The 23,607-nt window shown below is 49.0% G+C and overlaps 1 protein-coding gene across 1 annotated transcript in view; it reads left to right on the top strand.

The window, feature by feature from the left end:
• The window catches only part of Kiaa1549 (KIAA1549 ortholog), a 132,984-nt gene that overhangs the window by 93,054 nt on the left and 16,323 nt on the right, over positions 1 to 23,607 (top strand). The window contains 7 exon segments of the mRNA XM_052719630.1: positions 1,501 to 1,697; positions 4,255 to 4,370; positions 13,640 to 13,782; positions 13,784 to 13,846; positions 14,827 to 15,050; positions 16,196 to 16,349; positions 20,725 to 21,042. Of these exon segments, the coding sequence (XP_052575590.1) occupies positions 1,501 to 1,697; positions 4,255 to 4,370; positions 13,640 to 13,782; positions 13,784 to 13,846; positions 14,827 to 15,050; positions 16,196 to 16,349; positions 20,725 to 21,042 (1,215 nt within the window).

Below are 23,607 nucleotides of genomic sequence, written 5' to 3'. Positions count from 1 at the left end.
GTATGTATGTATGTATGTATACCACATGTGTTTCTGGTGCCCACAGAAGTCAGAAGAGGGCATTGGATCCCTAGAATTAACTGGAATTAACAGACAGTTGTAAGCCATCATGTGGGTGCTGGGAACCAAACCCAGGCAGGACCTCTGGAAGAGCAGCAAGTGCTCTTAACCATCTCTCCAGCCCCTTAGGGCTGCTTTTTATATGCAGACTGGATTTAAGGAAACTGTTAAGACAGTTTGTAATGTCATTAAAATGACATCACCAGACATGGTCCTCTGCATCTCGGTATCATGAATGTCCTTCGTCCCTCACCATAGGCTCAGAAGCTGAAGGCTAGAGAAGGTGAGCTCCCAGGGTCTGATTGTGGGTGTGGTATTGAGTGCACTGGTATCCCCAGAGAGAACACTGTGTCCACCAGTAGTACATGCTATTTCTGAAGACTTCTCTGCTGCGGACCACTCCTTTCTAGAAATTCTTGATTCCTTTGGTTTCTGGTGCACTGAACTTTCAGAGTGGTCTGTTTATCTGAAGACTCCTGTTTCCTTCTGTGCTGCTTTTTCTTTTCCCCAGTCCCGACCTGGCAGATGTTCTCCTAACAGAGACTCTGCGTTTACGCCCACATGTCACCGGACGGATGGCTGCCAGACTGAACATGTCCTAAGCTGTTGTCCGCTGTGTCCAGCCCCCGGAGCTGCTCTCCTCTGAGGCTTCTTCTGTCTTTCACACTCATCATGTTGAAAGGGAAACCTGTGTTTTATCTCCTGGAAACTTTTCTCCTTCAGGACATGCCCTTAATGTCACCTCCATGTTGGTGACAGGCTTTCGGACCACTACCTGTTCTCCTTTGGTTTCTTTTGTCTGCCTGGCTTCTCCCTTCCACTGTTTTCCAGAGCTGTCCTTTCTTCCTGTTTTCTTTGCTGGGATCTGGACAGGTTGTCCTGATTTCATGTTCATGGCATCACTGGGTCCTTGTGCTTGGTCTCCTTAGATTCTTTAGAAATAGAGGCTGTCTGAGTACCCAGAGGACGACCTTAAAAGCTGCCGTTTGGAATGATACATGTGGAGCCTGGCCTCTCTCCACCTCCCCACTGCATCCTGCTGCTTTAGTGCGGCTAATGTGATCTCTTCTAGGCCTCGGGTAGTCTCTGTTCATCTCACAGTTTGATCTACAGCAAGCTCTTTGAAGCTTTTACAGTTTCCAAGGCCTGGAGGAAGTGCCCCTTTCCCTATAAAGAATGTCTCACTTCACAGGTCTGGGACAATGGAGCAGGCGATCTGTTGGAATGGGTTTTGTCTTGTGGTCTTGCTATTTAATCCTTGTATTCTTGTTTAATCTTTCATAAGCATCTGTGACGAATTTCTAAGTGTAAACAGAACCTGGCACCTGATCTGTTGCAGAGATGTTTGTTGAATTGGGTTGGTGGCTTTGCTGGCCGTCTCGGGTCAGGGGTCATGCTCTTCTGACCTCACGTTAACCACCTTGTTCTTGTGTGTTTTAGCTGCAGATCCCCAGCGTGAAAGGCTTCGATTTTGCTAAGCAGCACCTGGGTCAGCACAATAAAGACGACATACTGATTATCCATGAGCCCGCACCACTGCCAGGACCTGTGAAGGACCACACCACACCCTCCGAGAATGGAGATGTGCCCAGCCCAAAGTCCAAGATCCCTTCCAAGAACATCCGCCACAGGGGGAGGTTAGTATCGGGCTTTCTAGACTCTTCTCTGCTGCAGAGCGTGTTTCAGTTTGCAGATCTGACTCTGGTATCAGAAGCGCCTGTGATGAGTGTTGCCTTGAGCCTGCAGCCTGGGAGACTATTGACTTGTCCAGTTACACACATGCACCCCAAAGAGATCTCTGTCCCTTCTGCTGGGCTACCAGATGAGGCTGTGTGACTTCTTCCCCTAGAATGCTTATTCGTGTTGGGTTGGCCCAGATTTGATCAGCCAGCTAGAAAGAACTGTGTGTGTTCTGAGGTGAACGTCCTAGGCTTTGTAAAGGTAATACAAGAAAGAATTTATGAAAAGTGAGGAGCAGGGGCCAGTGAGGTGGCTCAGCAGCTCAAGGTGCTTGCTGCCAAGTATGATGACCTGTATTCGATCCCTGGAACACATAGTGGGAGGAGAGAACAGATTCCTACAAGTTGTCCTCTGACCTCCACATGGGTGGTGTGGTCCACATTGCCCACCTCCCAAAATAGATAGATAGACGTCAAAAAATAAAATAAATGGGAAAGGACCTGTCGAAAAATGAAATTAAAAGTGTGTTCAAGTACGTGGTCCACTGCACGCACGCAGTCAGCAGGGTTCCTGGGCTGGCTCTGCTGGTGGCTGGCTGTGACCTCTTGCTTGGTCTGCAGTGACCTTCATCAGTTCCTCCTGATGGCTCTGTTTTTCCCAAGCTGCCCATGCACATCACAGGCTCTCACCCACCCCCCCCTCCTTGCCCATTCCCAGTCCATGTCCAGTCCCTCGTGCCAAAACAAAGCTTGTGGAGAATTGTGTATTTGTTTTCCAAACTGCCAGGGAGGCCCTCGCTGCCCTCCGCCTGTGGGAAGAGCTGGAACGACCCTGAAGAAGACAGCCAGGTCAGGGTTTGTGAGTTGACTTTAGTTCATAGCTTAGGCCCTGAGGCCACCCACTGTCAGCCTCTCCTTGAGATTCAGAATCCTGACTTCTGATTGGCTGCTGGTAGTGAAAAAGCCCGTGTCCATATCAACATTCAGCATCCAAACCCATGGCATCACTTCTGCCTCGGGGATCTGGCCTAGTTGAAGAATTTAACGGATGTTGGAGCCTGGTCCTTAGGAAAGAAAATGAATTATGCAGAGAGATGCTCTTGGCTTAATTATTTCCCACGCCTAGAATGCAGCATATCAGCAGAGACGCTGTAATGCGATAGTAAAAGTTTTCAGAGAATGGCTTTCCCCAGTAGCCTCACGGTAAACAACAGCTGGCGTCTTCATCACAGCCGTCTTTGAGGTAGATTCAGTTATCACGATCTGCTTTTCAGTCCCACCTCCATGGATTCAGCCAACTGCGGGTCACAAAGCTTAGGGGGAAATAGTGTTGATGGTGAATGTACGTAGTCGTTCTTGTTGTTATTCTCACAGCCGTTTGTGGCAGCTGTGTGAGGGGCTCTGAGCAATGTCGGGATGCTTGCAAGAGCACGGTGTAATTACCGGAAGACACTGAGTCATTTCCTGTAAGGGACTTGAGAGCGCCCAGAGCCCACAGATGCCGAGGGATGGCTGTGGAGACAGTCCCTCAAGGGCCCCAGAATGTACTAGCAATCCATGTTGCTGTTGCAGCTAGGGAGAGTCTATGGAGACAAGTGCTCACTGGTTAAGGCCGTTCCCTAGCCTGGAGCGTTCCCTAGCCTGGTACGTCCTGGTGCTGTGTTACCCTTAATGTTCGTTCATTCATGGGATCAGATCTCATTAGGGGTCATTGTTTCAAAGGTTTGGAGTTATTTGGGGTGACCCCAGAACTTCTCTAGCCTCTTCAGGTTCACGGGTTCAGCTGATGCTAAACCAGGCCAGAAGCCCAGGTGGTTCTTTTTAAATCCCCCCCATCCCTCCCTCCCTCCCTCTCTTCCCCCCTTCCCCCTCGCCTCCCTCCCTCCCTCCCTCCCTCCCTCCCTTCCTCTCTTCCTTCATGTGTCTGTGTATGTGTACATGTGGAGGTCAAGGGACAGTAATTGGGAGTCAGTCTCTTCTACCATGTAGGTCCGAGAGTTGAGATCAGAGTCAGGCCGTCAGGCAGGCTTTTGGCAAACCCCTTTACGTGCTGAGCCATTTCACAGGCCGCTGTTTTTAAGAGTAAGTTGTTCTGTTTGTTTTTTTGTGAGACTAAGGATTGAACCCAGGACTTTTCAAATACTGACTGGTTATCAAACACTACCTACATCTTCAGCTCTGGAGCCCAGATTCTTTTCCAGCCAGCTTGGGTTAGACCCAGACTGTCTGTCAGGAGATGGCCAGGCGCCGGGGGCTCAGCCTGGGGCCCCAGCAGCTGTGGGGACTGCCTCCCTCCGGCACTTAGTTTTCTAGCGTTGGTTGAAATGCACCCTGCTTAGCCGGTTAGTCAGCCATGCCAGTCTGTCCTCAGGACACGGTGAGTGTGGCCATAGTGTGGTCCTGGAGTGTGGATGTGGATTGTTTTCTGTGGAAGCCTGCTCCCAGTGAACGCGACGTTTTAAAAGCCTTCCTGGCCTCTCCTCTCTGATGTTTGCGTTCTGCTTCCTCTCTGCAGAGTTTCTCCCTCAGATGCAGACTCTACTGTCAGCGAGGAGTCCAGCGAGAGGGACGCAGGAGAGAAGACGCCGGCCGCTGCGCAGGAGAGCAAGGCCCACAGAGCTCCGCAGAGTGGTCTGTCACGGTCCTTCCTTACAGTGTTACCCGTTGTCGTGATCAGAGTCCCACAGGGCAGGGGATTACCCTACTGCAGATACTAAACTTAAAAAGCCGGGTGGTGGTGGTGGTGGCGGTGGCGGCGGCGGCGGCGCGCACACGCGCGCCTTTAATCCCAGCACTCGGGAGGCAGAGCCAGGCGGATCTCTGTGAGTTCAAGGCCAGCCTGGGCTACCAAGTGAGTTCCAGGAAAGGCGCAAAGCTACACAGAGAAACCCTGTCTCGAAAAACCAAAAAAAAAAAAAAAAAAAGCGGGGGAGGGCTGGAGAGATGGCTCAGAGGTTAAGAGGACTGGCTGCTCTTCTCGAGGTCCTGAGTTCAATTCCCACGTGGTGGCTCACAACCATCTGTAATGGGATCTGGTGCCCTCTTCTGGTGTGGAGGCAGTGCAGGCAGAACACTGTATACACAATAAATAAATAAACCTTTAAAAAAAAATCTACAGTTGGGCCATGGTGGCCTGAATCACTGCACTCGGGAGGCAGAGGCAGGCAGATCTCTGAGTTCGAGGCCAGCCTGATCTACAGAATGAGCTCTAGGACAGCCAGGGCTACACAGCGAAACCCTGTCTCGAAAAACGAACAGCAAACAATCTACAAAAATGGAATATACATCGCTCCTGTTGAGCTGCTCAGCCTTGTCACGTTTGAACCCTGTGTTGGGGTCTGCTTCAAGGGAAGGCCCTGGGAGAGACTAGGGGTTCGCTGAGCTGTGTCTCAAAGCTAGCAGTTCATTCTAATGTAGTGTGGGAACAGATTTCCTGCCTGTAGGACGAGGAGAATTTAATGGAAGCGGTCGTCCTAAAGCTGCCTTTAGGACAGTGCCTTTTTTAGGGACCACTTGATGTCACAGCTGTCACCGCTGGGAAGACGTTTATCTGTGACAGCTTCATGCACATCATGTCTGGTCCCGTTTCTAGATCATTCTCCCAGCAGGTAGTTGGATGGAATCAGGTGGCTTAACCTCTTCTTTGCAGGCCCGGCACAGAACAACGGTCACCCCCGCTGTAAAGTTCATTGCTATGGGTCTAAAAAAACAAAACAAAACCAAAAAAACCCAGAAACAACAGCAACAACAAAAACTCCGCCCACAGGCCTCGCTTGCCTTGGTTATAGTTTCTGGAGTGATGGCAACGTGTTGTGGGTTTATTTTATTTAATATGGGGTTTTTGGAGGCAGAGTCTCATGTGGCCCAGCTCTACCTGAAAATCTGGATCTTGCGATTCCACCTCCTGACTGCTGAGGTGACAGACACACTCCTTGTTTGGCAGCGCGGCTTCATATTTATTGACTGTGTGTGTCTGTGTTTGGGCACACGTGTGTGCCAAGGTGCATGTGTGAAGGTCAGAGGACAGTTGATGGGACTCTTGTCTTCCTTCTGCCACATGGATTCTGGGAATTGACCTCAGGTTGTCTGGCCTGGTGGGGAGCACCGTTATCCAATGAGCTATCCTGCCTGGGCCCCATCGCTTGGCTTCAGCTTACCAGATTGTGTTAAGTGAACGTGCTCTTGGTGAATTGCCTGGGGCTTTATTTTTATCTCAGGATCATGTCTCAGCAGTTCAGAGATAAGGGATTTAATAATGGTTTTTGTACTTACTGTTTTGGAGACTTTTGGGTCTCGCTATATAGCTCGGGCTGGCCTGGCACTCACTGTGTAGACCAGGCTGGCCTCACAGTGTCCCCACCTGCCTGTGCCAAGTGCTAGAATTAAAGGCATATGCCACCATACCCAGCTGTACTTACTTCAAAATGCTTTTCGTTTTGTTTTTAGGTTTAGTTTGTTTTAAGCATGTGAGTGTTTTGCCTGCATGTATGTATGCACACCATGTGCATGCGTGCAGTGCCCTTGGTGGGCAAGAGAGTGTTTGATCTCCAGAATCGAGAGTTTTGGATGGTTGTGAACCAGTGTGGGTGCTGGGAACTGAACCCAGGTCTCTGCAAGATCAGCAAGGGCTCCGTCTCTCCAGTCCCATATGCACTTTGTGAGATTTACTTATTTCTGTGTTTGAAAATACAAGACATACTGAGTGGCATCCTATAAATGAAGAGACTCTGGACCAAAGCCTAAGGGCCTCTTATACCCCAGGCCCTCACCCCCAAGGCCCTGCAGGTCCCTGCCCATGCTCCTGTCACTTACCCTGGCCACTCCTCCCTGCTGGATCTTTCGTAATTTTGAGGAAATACCCACTTAGAGTAGGATCCAGTTTCACAAAATCTTAAAGCTTACTTAGCACCATGGTAACGGGTGCTATGTTTCAGATATGGTGGGATTAAAATCTCGTTTCCATCCTGGGAAAGAAATATTTGAAGAAGAGAGTCCTAGCCCTTCTCTAGTTAGCTTTTGCCGTTTGTCAGTGCCCAGGCACCCCCGCCCCTTCCGACACTAGCACACCCAGTGTGTCTGTGAAGGGAACAGACCCAAGGGCCTCTGTCAGCATGCCTTCAGAATTCAGGTAGTGAGCATTCAGCAGTGGGCCGAGAGCCCCCTCCCTGCCCGTGAGGCAGGGCAGTGAGTCGGCCCTGCCAGGGAGTGCCGTGAGCTCAGGCGCTGCTACCATAATCGGAAGTGTGATGTTAGCAATGCCAGAATCTATACCATAATATCAACCCACTTTAAAGTTCCCACCCGCTTAAAAGGGGCCATACGACAGCTTTGGGGCTGACAGAAGGTGCATAGAGCTTCATTAAATAACATATATGTGAGCGCGCGCGCGCGCGTGTGTGTGTGTGTGTGTGTGTGTGTGTACACATGCTGGGCAAGTGCTCCCCACTGAGCTACACTTCTAGTGTCCTCTCCTTTGGAGACAGTGGCTTCCATGTAGCCTAGGCTAGACCTCAAACTAGTGATTCTTTCTTGAGTTCTGGGGAATCAAGTGTACTCCACTGCACCTGCATTGCTTGTTAAAGTTCGAGTAAAAATCCATTTTCTGCTGCATGTTGTGTGAGTGGGAAGGAGGTGGTTGTTGAGAGCCACTGGATTGCCTTTGGAGTAGTGTTCCCTGTCACCACTGCGTGTGGCACACCCAGGAGCCGGCTTTAGGGCCTGTAGTCCTTTTCAGCCCCACTCTTCCGACAGAAACTCACAACAGACTGCTGTTAGTATTCTGGTAATTTCAAACTTGATCCCATTCCCTGCGCGCTGCCTTTGGGAAGGTGCCAGCTAGACCGTCACGTGGTCCTTGCGTCCGTCTCTGAGACCTACAGAGGTAACTGACTCACAGGGTACAGTGTGAGCCATTGTAGTTAGGGTGGGCCACATCTGTTTCCTCTTTCATCCTTGAAGAGAATGTGGGGAGAGAGGTGAAGGGGCGGGGGGCGTGTGTGTGTGTGTGTGTGTGTGTGTGTGTGTGTGTGTGTGTGTCCTTGAGCAAGAGCAGCCAAGCTCAGGGTGTCAGGGCTGACCTCCTGGGGGCCCTAACTCCTCCTTTTCCTTAGGAACACACCTCCTAGAAATGGACTGCCAGGTGCTTTTCTGTGGGGCCGAGCGGCCAAGACAGGGTCTCACTACATAGCTCTGGCTCTGCAGCCCTGCCCGGCCTGGATTTCACTATGTAGACCAGGCTGGTCTTGAACTCCCAGAGATCCACTTGTGTCTACCTACGGGGTGCTGGTATCAAAGGTGTGTGCCACCACACTGTCCCCTTTCCCCCAATGCTTTCTTGATGTTCTCACATATGCAAGTGTGTGATTCTGAAGTAGTTAGAATTCATCGACTTGAATTCCACGAGCTCCAGGTGCTAGGTTCTCTCGTGGGAACTGACAGACATTATTTTGGCACCTGGTAAGGTCTCTGCCTGGTGAGCGCATTGTTTCAACCTGATTAGCTACATATATGTAGCGCTGAGGGCTCATTTCTGAAATGAGATCATTAAGCCTAGTTCTCAATTTCTCATTAAGGCAATTCCCAGAGGCCTCTTCAAGGAAGAATATTGTAAACTGAGTCATGGTGACTGCCGTCAGCTAGAATCATTCAGCGTTTCTCCTGAGTGTCTGGAATGTGCTTGCTGCTGGAGATGGGATGAGGAAGACAGCTCAGTGATCTCAGCCTCACTGTGGCTGGAGGGCCACCAGATTTAGGAATGGTGTGGATGAACTATGTTTATCTGTACATGATGAAATACTTTCTTAAAATCGTCTTCCATCGAAGCATTTGAGAAGCTCTCTCTCCTCTTTCATATTGTGGCTGACATTGTATAATCCTGCATATATTGCCTTCCTCTTGGGGTCTTTTTTTTTTTTGTAAGATTTATTTTATTTATTACGTGTACAGTGTTCTGTCTGCACCAGATCTCATTATAGATGCTTGTGAGCCACCATGTCGTTGCTGGGAATTGAACTCAGGACCTCTAGAAGAGCAGTCAATGCTCTTAACCTCTGAGCCATCTCTCCAGCCCCCTCTTGGGATCTTAAACGGCAGGATTTTTTTTTCCCTTTCATTTCAAGTTTTTATTTATTTAATTATTTTAATACACGCTTACAATATGATTTTTAAAAACATTTTTAATTTTATGTGTATGAATGTTTTGCCTGCCAGTATGTGTTCACTACATGTGTGCCTGATGCCCAAGGTGGTCAGAAGAGGTCATCAGATCCCCTGGATCTGGAGTTGCAGATGGTTGTGAGCCACCATGTGGCTAGGTGCTGAACTTGAACCTGGGTCCTCAGCAAGAACAAGTGCTCTTCCAACATTGTGTTTATATATATATATATAAAATGTGCTGCCAGGCGTTGGTGGCACACACCTTTAATCCCAGCACTCAGGAGGCAGAGGTAGGAGGATCTATGAGTTCGAGTCCAGCCTGGTATATCGAGTGAGTTCCGGGACATCCATGGCTGCACACTGAAACCCTGTCTCAAAAAACAAAACAAAAGCCGGGCGGTGGTGGCGCACACCTTTAATCCCAGCACTCGGGAGGCAGAGCCAGGCGGATCTCTGTGAGTTCGAGGCCAGCCTGGTCTCCAAAGCGAGTTCCAGGAAAGGCGCAAAGCTACACAGAGAAACCCTGTCTCGAAAAACCAAAAAAAAAAACAAAACAAAACAAAAAGCATACATATGTTATAGACTGGTGAAATGGAGTTATTCACTATATGAGATACTATACAAGATCACAATTGCCATGTTTTTATGTAAGAACACTTAAAATTTCCCTCAGTGTTTAAAAAGTTTACATTTCCTTGTTTGTTTGCTGTGTGTGTTGTACATGCGCATGTGGTGTGCACACGTGTACCTGCCACAGCACACGTGGAGGTCGGAGGACAGATAGCAGCAGTCAGTTCTCTCCCTGCACACGTGGGGCCTGGGCCTCGAGCTCGCGTCGGGCTTGGCAGCAAGCTCCTTTGCCCGCTGAGCCCTCTTGCCAGCCATTTCTTGTCTATTTTAAAATAGACAATATATTATTTACTGCAGTCATCAGATAGGCGATGGATTTCTTGAATGTGCAGTGTAATTTATATTATTAATTTTTAAAAAGAACATTGAAAGAGAAAGGCTTTTTAATCCAAAAATCCCTACTTGCCTTAAGGCAGGATTCCTCACACATTCACATCTAAGCATCTGTTATGCTTCCCATGGTTGTTATTATCTAAGTAATCTTTTTACATTGCATACTATATAATATAATACATATTGTAATTGAACGCAAAGTTTAAAAAGTTTAAAAACCCTTCCCAGGCACCTGGGCCCTGGACAAGGCGAGAGCTGGGGATCTTTTTCTTCTCTGCCTTTACCCAGCAGTCTGGCAGCGAAGGCTGAGGTCTGGGCATTGCTTGCCTTGAAGGTAGTAGCTGGTGAGTGTTTCATCGAAGCTCCGTGACCTCGGCTGAGAGGATGGACAGGAGCCCAGGCGGAGGCTGCGGTTCGGGTGGGACCTGGGCAGAGATGATGGGGGGGGGGGGGCAGCTCCCCACCTCAGCCATTAGACTCAAAGGCAGCGGGAGTGCTCTGCCATCCTGGGGGAGGGGGACTGACATGCCAACTTTGTGACTTTTCTGTGTCTTTAGAAGCTCAGATCAGCAAGGCTGGCCTGCTGGCAAGGTTAATCTTTCTTTAGTCATTCATCCTGCATCTTGAGGAGCTGCCATAGGTTAAATGGGGTGCCTGGCTGGGCTTGTACTCAAGGTCATCCAGCCCAAGAGCGTCAGAATGTCTGCTCGTTAGGAGATGCCGCTCGTTTGGAGGTGTACACGTCATTTCTAGTCCCTTGGGATAACATATAGTTCAGATCCAGAGGAAACCCACAACTCACAGTGCACTGGTGTGCGTTCCTTAGGTGAAATACCAGCCACTGTTTCCTACAGCCTGCTTTGCCAATGTGTGCTCTCCTTTATAGTCAGGAGACTCCCCACTTCCCATTTTCACTAGAGGTTACAGACCATTGGCTTTTGTTTAAAAACGGTTTCTATCTGCTCACACCCCTTCCGTTGGCTATTCATTTTAAAACAATGTCTGGGCGTCCACAGTTGGCTGGCTAAGGGAAAGCACCAGTTTTTCAGTGACCAGGCAGCTCTTCCCTTCTTCTCACCCTGCTTCCTCTGTTGAACTCCTCGCTCGCTCGCTCCCTCCCTCCCTCCCTCCCTCCCTCCTTCCTACCTACTTACCTATCTTTTTTGTTTTGTTTTTTCAAGACAGGGTTTCTCTGTATAGCTTTGGAGCCTGTCCTAGAACTCACTTTGTAGACCAGGCTGGCCTCGAACTCAGAGAGATCTGCCTGCCTCTGCCTCCCAAGTGCTGGAATTAACGGCTTGTGCCACCACTGCCCGGCTTTCTTTCTTTCTTTCTTTCTTTCTTTCTTTCTTTCTTTCTTTCTTTCTTTCTTTCTTTCCTTTCTTTCTTTCTTTCTTACGTGTTTCGGTGTTTTCGTGCATATATGTTGATGTATCACATCTGTGCCTGGTGACCGAGGAGGCCAAAGAGGGTGCAGATCACCTGGATCTGGAGTTATAGCCGATCACGATCCACCGTGTGGGTGCTGGGAACTGAACAGGGTCCTCTGCAAGAGCAGCCAGTGCTCTTACCCACGGAGTCATCTTTCCAGCCCCCTTTTTTTCTTTTTAAACTTCAATTTTGCCGGGGTTGTTTCTAGTACATATAATATTCATTAGAGAAATTCCTCGTTATTGATAATGAGAAACTGGAGAAAGCCAGTCATTATATAAGATACTGTCTTTATATATATATTTGAAACAGTATCTCACTGTGTAGCTCTAGCTAGCCTGGAACACACTCTCTATACCAGGCTGGCACTGAACTCACAGATACTCACCTGCTGCTGTTTCCTAAGTGCCGGGATTAAAGGTGTACACCACAGTGCATGGTTTGATCATTTTTTTGTGAGTGCATAAATTTCTTCATTTTCATAGGTCTGATTACTTCCTTAAAATATTGCAGTAAAACGTACATGCCGTGAACCTGGCCCCTGTCACTCTTCAGTGCCCTCATTAGAGTGGAGCTACTTCCTTTTGAGGGGGAGATGTTCTTCTCATGCTTCTTCTGCTTTTCTTTCTACATCGGGAGCCCAAAGCCTGGAGCATCGGCAGCTGATTTGGTGCCCTCCTGTGTGGCTCTGGTCCTCTCTTTTGTCCCGCCCCCTCCTCCTGGAGTACAGCCAACCCATCCACATCCATGGTCCCCATATTCAACCAACAACTGTAGATCAAATACATATTTTTAAGTTACATGTATGTTACATGTGTGTGTAACCTTTCTTGTCACTGTTCCATAAATGTTAAAGTAACCATTGACATGGCATTTACCTTTGTAGTTTGGAGGTGATTTAAATTTTGCAGGACAGTGTGCTTGGGTTGTATGTGCAGGCAGATACTGTTTTAGAAGAGGCTGAGTCCAGTTGATGGACTTTGGGACCTACAGGGTCCTGGACCCGATTGCCACCCCATGCCAAGGGAAGACTTCATAGCTAATTGCTGGCAGGCCAGTGGGCGCCCAGAGGATAGTGGGAGCTCAAAGCTGCTGGGAATATTTTTAGTGAAAACTCTACAAACTGCTCATTGACTCGCCGAACAGCTCGTCTCCCATCCTTCTCTCTGTTTCCCTTTTCAAACAGGCTCTCATGTAGCCCAGGCTAGCCTAGAACTTGCTATGTAGCTGGAGATGGTCGTGGAACTCCTGCTCCTCCTGTCCCCGTCTTCTGAGTACTAGGATTACAGGCATGCACCAGCATACCCAGCTCAGACGTTCTATGTTTTGTTTCGTGGTTCTGGATATCGGACATTGGCCCTGAAACATGCTACGAAACACTCTTCTCAGATGAGCCTTCCTGTCTCTTTATGAAGATTTTTTAGCTACATGTAGGAAAAAACAAAAAAACAGTTGAGTGGTCTTTGGCACATAGTATCATAATGACTTTCTCACATCTTTCCTCAAAGCATTTGTAATTTTATTAAGTGTATATGTGTGTGTGTGTGTGTGTGTGTGTGTGTATGTGTGCACACAGGTGTGCACCATGGCATGTATGGAGGTTCAGGACAGCTTTCAGGAGTCAGTTCTCTGCCCCCTCATGAGATCCAGGGTTGAATTAAAGCAATAAGGCCTGTGCACAAGTACCTTTACCGGCTGAGCCATCTTGCCAGTCCTCATTTGTAATTTTTAAAAATTTATTTATTTATTATGTATACAGTGTTCTGCATGCATGTATGCCTGCAGGCCAGAAGAGGGCGCCAGATCTCATTATAGATGGTTGTGAGTCATCATGTGGTTGCTGGGAATTGAACTCAGGACCTCTGGAAGAGCAGCCAGTGCTCTTAACCACTGAGCTATCTCTCCAGCCCCCTCTCATTTGTAAATTTTTTTTGTTTTTTGAGACAGGGTTTCTCTGTGTAGTTTTGGTGCCTGTCATGGATCTTGCTCTGTAGACCAGGCTGGCCTCGAACTCACGGAGATCCGCCTGGCTCTGCCTCCCGAGTGCTGGGATTAAAGGCATGTGCCACCGCTGTCTGGCTCATTTGTAATTTTTTTTTTTTTTTTTTTTTTTTTTTTTTTGGTTTTTCGAGACAGGGTTTCTCTGTGTAGCTTTGCGCCTTTCCTCATTTGTAATTTTTAACGAAGCCAAAAGAGATAATTTTATAGAGATTATATTTGCTGAACTAGAGATTTTGGTTGCTTTGGTCAAAGACTAGGCCCAAAGATGCCTTCAGGGATGATGCATAATTTTGACTCCTTATTGCTGCTTTCTGGTGCTTTTCTGCTCATGTGCCTCCTGTCTGTTCCAGGTGCCCCCCTGCCCACTTCAGGCAATGAGCAGCATTCCTCAGCCTCTATCTTCGAGCATGTTGACCGAATTTCCCGAACCTCAGAGGCCAGCCGGAGGGTCCCCAGTAAGATCCAGCTCATCGCCATGCAGCCCATCCCAGCACCCCCCCGTGCAGCACCCTGTCCTGGCCGACCGAGTAGCAGAAACCAACAAAATCAACAAGGAGGTATTCGATTTTAATGAAAGCGATTAATAAAAAAGCTCACGTCCCGATTCAGTCAGTGCTGGAACAGTGAGTGGAAGGCCCGGTATTGGACAGTTGCCAAATGCATGCACCGCTACAGGTGGACCTGATTCAGAACACTGCAGGCTGGGTATGGTGGCTTCAGCCTGCAATCCCAGCACCCTGGAGGCTGAGACAGAAGGGTCACTCCGGGGCTGCATAGCTCGGGCTGCACTGTAAGATCCTGTCTCAGAATCAAAAAACAAAACAAGCAAGAAGTCTCACACACACACACACACACACACACACACCTTACATTTTATTGTTTAATGTATTATTTATTCTTTGATAATTTGGTCCATGCATACAGTGTATCCACTCCCTCAACTCTCTCCAGACCCCCTAACCTATCTCCCTCCAAACTTCATGTCTTTATCTTATCATCATCATCATTATTAATAATAAGCTCCGTCCACTGGGCAAGGGCCACCCAGCGGTAGCCACATCCTCAAAGAAAAAGTGACTGTACCCCTCTCAGACATCATCAACTGCCAGTAGCTGCTGTGCTCGTGGTGCGGCCTCTGGAGCCCTCCCCCGACACCTGATTCTTTTTAAACTCCAACACTAGTCAGGACAGCGATGGATTCTGACGAGATTAGCAGAAGAGCATTAAAACGGCAGCCTTGAGTAGGCTGCCTCTGGAAAGCCATGCTCTCTGCCTCAGCCACCCCTGGCTCTTGAACACTGGGGTCAGCCTTCCCTAAGCTGGTGATCGCCGGTGAGTAGGTGGCTGGCTCTCTGCCACTCGGGGTAGACAGTGTCTATTCTCTGTCCCCTGCACGGGTGCCTCCATCAAGCCCATAGAGCAAGTGCAGAGTTGGGGAGAGGAGGACGTCTCTCAAAGGGCTTTGCGGAGGAAGTGTCCCGGAGACCCCAGAAAACACCCTGAGCGATGGTTCTTGCTGCCCACCCCCTGCGCACAGATCCAGTCCGCACTGCGCCACAAGTCAGAGATCGAGCACCACCGCAACAAGATCCGCCTGCGTGCCAAACGCCGAGGCCACTACGAGTTCCCAGTGGTGGATGACCTGTCTTCCGGGGACACCAAGGAGCGACACCGAGTGTACCGCAGGGCACAGATGCAGATCGACAAGATCCTGGACCCCGCAGCCAGTGTGCCCTCTGTGTTCATAGAGCCCAGGAAGAGGTGGGCAGGGGCCCCGGGGACACGGTGGGCAGGCAGACTAGACACAGGGCAGGTTGGAGACTGGGGCCGACGACAGGAGTCCTGGTCGTATCCGGGTTGATAGTCTGTGACAGTGAATTGAAGAGGTTTCTGTAGAGGTAGTGTAGGTGTGCGGGAAGTGGAGGAGCCGCCTCCTGGGGAGAGAAGGAACTGGGGGGGGGAGGGGGTTCTATCTCCATATCCCAGCTTAGCCCTATTGGCTTCCTCCATCTGATCAAAGCATGCACCTACCTTCTCTTTGTACAGCCAGCTTCTCCCCTGCCCACTTAGCTCTTCTCATTCCTTCTTACTCCTCACCTCTCGTGTCTTACCACCTGGATAGTCACGAGGTAGTGTGGCAGGTCTCCATGCTTGTTCTCACAGTTTGGTCCCCATCTGACAGCCCCTGCCCCATCATGTAGGCATGTTTTCTGTAAATACATTGGGGCTGGATGAATAGCTCAGTGGTTAAGAGCTGTAGCTGCTCTTCCGGACGACATAGGTTCGATCCCCAGCACCTCCATGGTGATGCGCAACCATTTGTAACTCCGGTCCCAGGGGATCCAGTGCCCTTTTCTGGGAGGCAAAACACTTACACTCTAAGAAGTAAATGAAACAATAAGCTTGTCTTTCTATGCCCAAACCTGTACCCCTGGAGCAGGTGGCGCCTTCCTCTATTTCGGTTGTCTGTGGCCAGCCACACAGAGCTGTGACTACAGCGGACGGCCCTCTGATCTTGCCCCCAGGGTCCTCTGCAGCCATTTCTGGCTCTCAGCCTGCTGGGCTGGCACTTCCTAGGCTCCTCTTATGTCCCTCCTCAGCCCCAGATCTGTTCGACCCATTCAGGTCACCTGTGGGGTATTAATAGCGCTCAGCTGGACCTGCCACCTTTTGACTGGCCATGTCATTAAATGATGATCTGAGTACAGACTGTTCTGTTGTCTCTGTGTCAGTTCGGTCTGGTCCGTAGGGCCCAGACTGTGGCTGTCACTTTGTCAGAATCCCTGGAGCTTTTCCTACGGTGGCCAGCCCATCATAAGCATTCAGAAAACATTCGGTGTTACGTTGATAAGCCAGTGGCTAACAGGTTTATTTCCTCTGAAGATAATTTCTGTTTTTCCCATCAGCTCACGGATAAAACGTTCTCCTAAGCCACGCCGGAAACACCAGGTCAATGGCTGTCCCGCTGATGCCGAGAAGGACAGACTCATCACCACAGACAGTGATGGCACATACAAGCGGCCTCCGGGTGTGCACAACTCCGCCTATATTGGATGCCCAGTGCGTAATCCCGAGCGCTTGGGAACCAGGGTGGGAGCTCTGAGGAGGGTGCCCTGATGAGGAAGGAGAGTGCACAGTAGTGGCTGCTGCCCTGTGCCCCGTGGATGCCAGGGCACCAGGCAGCAAAGCCTGAGTCAGAGCAGCCCGGGAGCTGCTGGGTGACACCTGAGAGTGTGTCCCAGGCCTTCCTCTCTGTGCTAGCCCATCTGCCTTCGAAATAGGAGCTGCTTGAGGTTAATTGGAAGAACAAAAATGTCTAGGTTTTCTCTCTGCTCTGACGGTTGTTCGAGGGGTGTTGGATATTTCCTGTTTTGTCTGCACACCCACACACACACTCACAGAGTGAACATGCAGTTGTGACTCCCTTATCCAAAATGCTGGAACTACACTGCTTCAGATACTGGATACGCTGGAACGTGTCTGCAAACTTTACCAGTTGAGCATTCCAATAGGAAAGTCTACAAATGTGAAATGTTCAAAATCCCCAACTGAGCGTCATGTCATAGCTCAGAAAGTTTCTGATTTCAGATTAGGGATATCAGCCTTCGAACACACACACACACACACACACACACACACACACACACACACACACACACATACACATACACACACACACACATTTTTCATGGTAAAAAGAGCTTAGTAGAAATCAGGATGAAACCCCTTTTTTTTTCAAATGGAAGTGGACAGTGTGGCTTGAAGTGATGAAGGCAGACATTGATACAGTGTGACATATACACACAGGCTCCATTGAAGAGGAAACCTAGCTTCTCAAGGGACCTTTAGCACAAGACACAAAGATGCCCTGGGAAGAGAGGGAGAGTCCAAAGGACACAACTCCCTGGCAGCCGGGGGAGTGTAAAGGACTCAGCTCTACTGTGCTGAGCAAACTTAGAGGGCCAGCTTTGTTTGTGTGATCTTAGCAACAAGCTCATCCCTAGAGAAGGCATTGTGATGGACACAATTGCCCTGTAGCACTTAAGTTATTTGAGGTTTCCATTTTTTTCCCCTAAATGACACCTAATATGGAAAAACATTCAAAATGTGTATACAAATGTACCAAGCACGGTACTGACGTAAGGCTGTGGTCTAATGCCATCAAGTTCATCTGGAAGAAACAGGTTCTTCTTTGCAAGTTCAGTGTGCTCTGAAGCCTGACTCTGACCTTCATAACCTGCTCATGAGGGTTCTTGTGAGCTAGAGCGGCTAATTATCGATGCCACTGTAGAGCGAAGGAATCGAGTAGTTTCTCTTCCTCTCTCTGAATGCAGTGCTCCCTAACTGGGGAGGAACCCCCCCCCCCCCTCTCTCTTTCACACACACACACAGCAGCTTTTTCTGCAACAGATGAATGTTCCTGTCCTGCTGGAGTGTTTGGGAAGCATGTATCCAAAACTGGCGGTGTTTGGCTCAGTCTAGAGAAACTGTCCTCCTCGGAGGCCTTCCGTATGGTCACCTGGTGCTTTTGTGGAACTAGTCATAGGAAAAGAAACCGCATCCCTTTCCCTTCTCCCACGACCTTTCCTGGCCAGCCTGGGCTCCTCCCAAGGGAGCCTGCAGGAGGTCCTTGTTTTCCAGCCCTGGAGTTCCACCCTCCTGTTGAATTTTGTGTAGGGAGTGACATGTTTCCTTCCACTGATGGCCTTCATTGATGGTAAATGTCAGGCTCCCCTCATGGTGTCCTGGGCTCTCCTTTTGGGTTTAACTTAATTAGGGGGACAAAATCTTGCTATGTTGCCCAGGCTAGCTTCAAAATCCTAATTGAAGCAGCCTTCTGAGTGCTGGGACCACAGGCAGATGCCCTTGCGCCTGGCTGGGACTTGCCTTTGTTTTCTCCATTTTCGTCTTTCACGGGAAGTGCAGGGTCCCTCCAAGAGTTGATGGGAAGAACCTTCCTGGAACCTCCTTGGACTCTGTCTCTAGGACTGCCTTTCCAAAGATTCCCTGCTCAGAAACTCCTCCCCAGATGTACTTCACTTTTGACTCTGCCTGAAATTCTGTGATGTGTGCTTCACAAATCATGCCTTTCTCAGAATTCACCTTTTCCTAGCTAGATTTTTTTTTTTTTTTTTTACCTTCAAGACCATATGTGCACTGCATAGTTTTAAATTATCTGGAATTTTCCACTTTTTCTCTCAAAATAACTTCTCCTTGAGGGCTGTCCTCCAGAATCCTCAACCCCTTTTGGCCAGTCTCCACTCTAGTTTGGGCCTGGAAGGCTTCTGCCCTTGGACCACATCCAGCCTGCCGCTGTTTTGGTCAACACTGGGCTTTTTGTAAGGTAGCCGCGCCCTTACTTGAATGCTGTCTTTGGCTGCTTTTGGAGTTGCGCTGTGACAGACTTTTACGACTTGCAGAACCTAAAATATTTATTGTCTGGCTCTTGACTAAAAGTTTTTGTTGGCGCCCGGCCTGCTGGTGCCCTTCCACAGTCCCAGCTGCGGCCAGGCGGGTGCTTGAGCCCAGGCGTTTGGAGGTAGAGAGATCTTATCTCATTACAACAGCAGCAGCAGCAGCAGCAGCAGCAGAACACTCCAATGTTGACCCCCTAACGTCAGTTAGAGTCCAAACCAGATGCTCTTGGGAAAGAACGGAGGTGCTGTCACTGATTAAACCAGGGCAGCAGGCACAAACCTAAACCAGGATGTGAGGTTGCTCTTTTAAGAGCCCACTAAGGTTTGCCAAATAGCCACCGCAAGGCAAGAACCACGATGTCTAGAGGAGCTCCGCGTGCCCGTCTGAAAAAGGACAGGCACAGGAGTCTGCCGTAAAGCGCCATCCTCATGGCGTTGCCATTTGGAGGTCAGAGCTGTTGTGTTTATCCCGAGGCAGGCAGGAGGGGCTCAGGAAACCCAAAGCTCCTCCCTTCTGAAGAACTATGTATAAGGATTAATAATGGCCAGGAGGCAGATTTTCTTGAGGGCGTAGTTGTCTGTCAGTTGCCCACGCCCCTTGAAGTCTCACAGAATTCTCCTGTAAGTCACCCCAGGGAAACTTGGCTATACTTGAGTAGAATTGAGGGCTTGGGGCCCTGTCTGGGGTGAGCTGATGTTTGTTCATATCTTGAACGAAGCAGCACTGAATCAGAACAGGGTCAGCAGACCGGAATTCAAGAGAGTAGAATTTAAATTCCAACCCAAGCAAGCGCCTTAGGAAGTCTTACCTTTGTGGTCCTCAGGTTGTCATCTGTTGGGTTCTGTCTCCCTGTGAGGCATTGTGCTTGATGATGGCGGCGTGTGGGAGAGTGAACGCTTGACCTTCAGGTTCTGACAGTAGAGGCTGGGACCCGAAGAGGCAGCGAAGAGACAGGGGAGTGGGAAGTTCTGACTTGGTGGCTCTCCTTTTGGGTTTCTGGTTTTTTGGATTCCCGTGCCAGGGGGGAACCCAAAGGAACTGCCCTTCCCAGCCTCAGACCTGTCTGTCCTGCTCCAGAGGTTAAAGTGTCTCCGTCTCCTTTAAAGTATGACCCCTGAGGATGAGATGGGAAGGGCCTGGAGTGCTGGGGCTCTGGGGTGTAGGTGAGCGCCTTCCACTGGGATCTGAGCGCTCGGTGTGTGAGTGCGCGCGCACGCGCACACACACACATACACTCACACTCACGCACACATGTGCTGGTGCACACACAATGTAAAATAAAATAATCTTGAGCTGGACGTGGTGGCACGTGACTCTAATTCAAGCACTGCAGAGGCAGGGGCAGGTGGTTCTCTGAGTTCAAGGCCATCTTGGTCTGCATAGGAAATTCCAGGCCAATCAAGACTGCATAGTAAGACCCTGTCTCAATAAATAAAATGAAAAAGAAGAAAGTTGTTTTTTTTTTTAAAAAGCCACCTAGTTTCTCTGATTCTTGCTTCTTAAACTTTTCTTAATGACTCGGATACCTCCATTTTAGAGACATAATTTCTGAATATTTGTCACTAATTACCATGTAAGCGGTTTTTAAAGAGTTCTTTGAATTACTTATCCATAGACACAGTGTTTTCTGACTGTTAATAGGCTGCTCCTCCTTTTGGTTTGTACACCCATGGAGAGTTGACTGGATTTGTGTGGTGTGCGCACTTCCAAGTGTGAATTGTGGCCGCTTAGGTTCTCAGGGAAGATGTCTACCTCCAGGTTCTGAGATCCATTTCACGTGGTTGAGTTTTACAGAAAAGAAGTTGAATATTCCCGCTTGGTTTTTTTCTCCAGTTGTCTATGTCTCCCACAAAATGGGATACATATTGTGTAGATGATTTTTAATTCTTAGGACAAACCCTTCCCCACACGGCAGGACCATTGTTAAATTCCACTCTGTGCCAGAACCTTGTTTCATGCTCTGTCCCCAGCCCCCAGGGAAGCACACATGTCATTTTCCTCCTTGCCTCTCCCACAGTCTGATCCTGACCTTCCGGCTGAGGTGCAGACGCCATCCTCTGCAGAGCTGAGCAGGTATCCGGGCTTGCCCTTCTCGGCCTCTCAGTACATCCCCCCGCAGCCGTCCATCGAGGAGGCACGCCAGACCATGCACTCCCTCCTGGATGACGCCTTCGCCCTCGTGGCCCCCAGTAGCCAGCCTCCCAGTGCCCCGGGAGCAGGTCCTGGGGTGCCGGCCAGCCTGCCTGTGAATAGTACCCCTTCCAGGGAAGAAAGGCGAGCCACGCAGTGGGGGTCTTTCTACAGTCCAGCCCAGACGGCCAACAACCCCTGCAGCGTAAGTACTAGCCTCCTGGAATTCTCTTCTGGGCACGGGGCTTGAGTTTTGTTACCTAACTGTATCACTTGAAGGCTCGCTGCAAAACTTTGGCTGCGTTTGCTTAGATTTAAAGCTGCTTGGTAGGTCTTAGTTTTCATCTTGTACTACAATTAATTCTTGGTGTTGGAGGCATCCTTTCATGCAGGAGGGATGCGGGTGATGATGCACATCCTTTCCTGCAGGAGGGATGATGCGGGTGATGATGGTGCAGGAAGCATCTTCCCAGCTTCCTCACAGGGTCACAAAGGGGAGATGCGTTGTCAGGGCGTGTTCTCGTTGATTCAGTAAAGGCACCAGCATAGAAACTCCTCACATTGTTTAACTTGTCCTTGGACCACCTGGTCCTGGAGATGTTCCCAAGGCTGGGGGCGGGGAGGGGGGGCAGGGGCACAAGTCCAAGCACAGATAAGGACAGCCGTTTGCAAATGTTGGCTGTCCATATGCCTTTGTTGTAATCACTTATACTTATTATATCTTGTCTGTTTTTGTCAAGTTCTTCTTTGTATGTGGGTGTGGGTGTGGGTAGGGGGATGGGGTTGGTGCTTGCTCACATGCGGGTACACGTGGGTGCACAGGCATGTGGAGACCAGAGGTCAGTTTCAGGTACTGTTCCTTAGGCGCTGTCCTTTTTGTTGAGGTAGGTGGGTCTTACTCTCAGATCATTGAGGCCGGCTGGCCAAGTAAGCCAAAGGGTTCTTCCTCCTGTCTCCGCCTCCCCAGCACTGGGATTATACGTGAGTGCCATCACGTATCTGGATTATGATATGGGTGCTGGGGATCCAACTCAGGGCCCTCAAACCTGGACAGCAAGCAGTTTACTGACTGAGCCATCCCCCTGCCCCAAATTCTCTTTAAGAGAAGACATAGGGTTGGAGTTTTAGCTCAGTGGTAGAGTGCTTGCCTAGCAAGCGCAGGGCCCTGGGTTCTATCCTCAGCTCAAAAAAAAAAAAAAAAAAGAGAAGACATAGAAGTTAAGCTCAAGGAAATGACACTCACTGCTTTCCACTAGTTTCAGATGAAATGATTGCACTAAAAGGTTTGTGACCTATTAACTCCAGAGAGAAGTTAATAGGTCACAATGTAAGTTCATTGGTTGGTGAGTATTTGTACTGGGTTTTTCTGATTTTTTTTTAAAACCTGTGTTACGGTAATCCTGGGGGTGTCTTATCTATCTCTCCATATATGTGTGTGTGTATATATGTGTATATGTATGGAATTTTATCTCTGAGGTTGGTATGATTCTTCATAGATTATTTCCTTCAAGGCAAGAGATGCAGGGATCCTTGGTGTGGGCAGCTGCTATCACGTGGGAGAACTACCATTCCATCTAGTTGTTACTGTTGTTTTTTTTGTTGTTGTTACAGCTTTATAATAGTAAATATTAAACTACTTCAAAACACGTGAGATGAGGGATTCGTATCTAGATAATCAGTTAATTGTGGTGGCCCGTGCCTTTAATCTCAGCAGAGGCAGGCAGATCTGTGTGAGCCCAAGCCAGCTTGGTCTACATAGTGAGTTCCAGGACAGCCAGAGCTACCTAGTGGGACCCTGTGGGACCCTGCCTGAAGTGAAGGAAGGAAGGATAGACGGAAATGTTGAGGTAGATGTGGGGAGAGAGGAACACTTACTTGTGATGGGAATGGAAACTGATGGAGCTGCTGTGGTGGTTCCTCAGTCCTGAAGGACTGTAAGTTGGCATACCAAAGAAATCCCACTCATCCACGTTTATTGTTGCTTTGTTCACGTGGCTGCTGAAGGAACCTGCCTCGGTGCCTGTCGGCAGGTGAACAGGTGAAGGTGTGGTGCATATGAAATGGAGCTTTATCCAGCTGTAAAGAAGAGTGAAATCATCTGTGGGAAATGGATAGAACCGGAGATCATTTTGTTAAACAAATAAGCCAGCCTCAGAAAGAGATCTAGTATGTTTTCTCTTTATGTAGAATCTAGTTTTATGTATACGTAGAGCATGAAAGTAGAAAAGGGACCGTGAGGGGCAGGAAGAGGTCCCAAGGAGAAAGGGGTAGTGGAATACAAGTGACGTGAAAGCCGGAGCAGAGACTGTTTGAGGGAGGAAAGGGGATGGGAAGGGACAGGTAAGAACAAGGTGTCACGGCACATATGCATGAAAATGCCACGTGGAACCCACTTCTTTCCTTTCCTTTTTCCTTTTCCTTTTCCTCTTTTTCCTTTTTCTTTTCCCTTCCCTTCCCATTTTAAATTTTTAAATTCACCCAGTTTTGAATTTTTAGTCCTAAAAATTGGCTCCAGTAGCACACAGAATAACCCCAAGACTTGACAGCTGGGATGACATGAAATTAAAAGGCTTGGGCACAGTGAAGCAAACAGTCAGCAGTGTGACGAGTCAGCTTACAGGATGGGGGACAGTCTGTCAGCTGTACGTGGTGGCTCACAGCTCTCTGTAACTCCAATTCTGGGGATCCGATGCCACCTCTGGCCCCACTGACACGGCACACATGGTGCACAGATGTACACACAGGCATGTACACATAAAGTAAAAAATAA

This window comes from Peromyscus californicus, unplaced genomic scaffold, assembly GCF_007827085.1.
Source record: "Peromyscus californicus insignis strain IS unplaced genomic scaffold, ASM782708v3 Scaffold_6__1_contigs__length_162567912, whole genome shotgun sequence".
NCBI lineage: Eukaryota > Metazoa > Chordata > Mammalia > Rodentia > Cricetidae > Peromyscus > Peromyscus californicus.
Note: the sequence above shows the minus strand (reverse complement) of the source record. Positions and strands in the feature narration are given on the sequence as shown.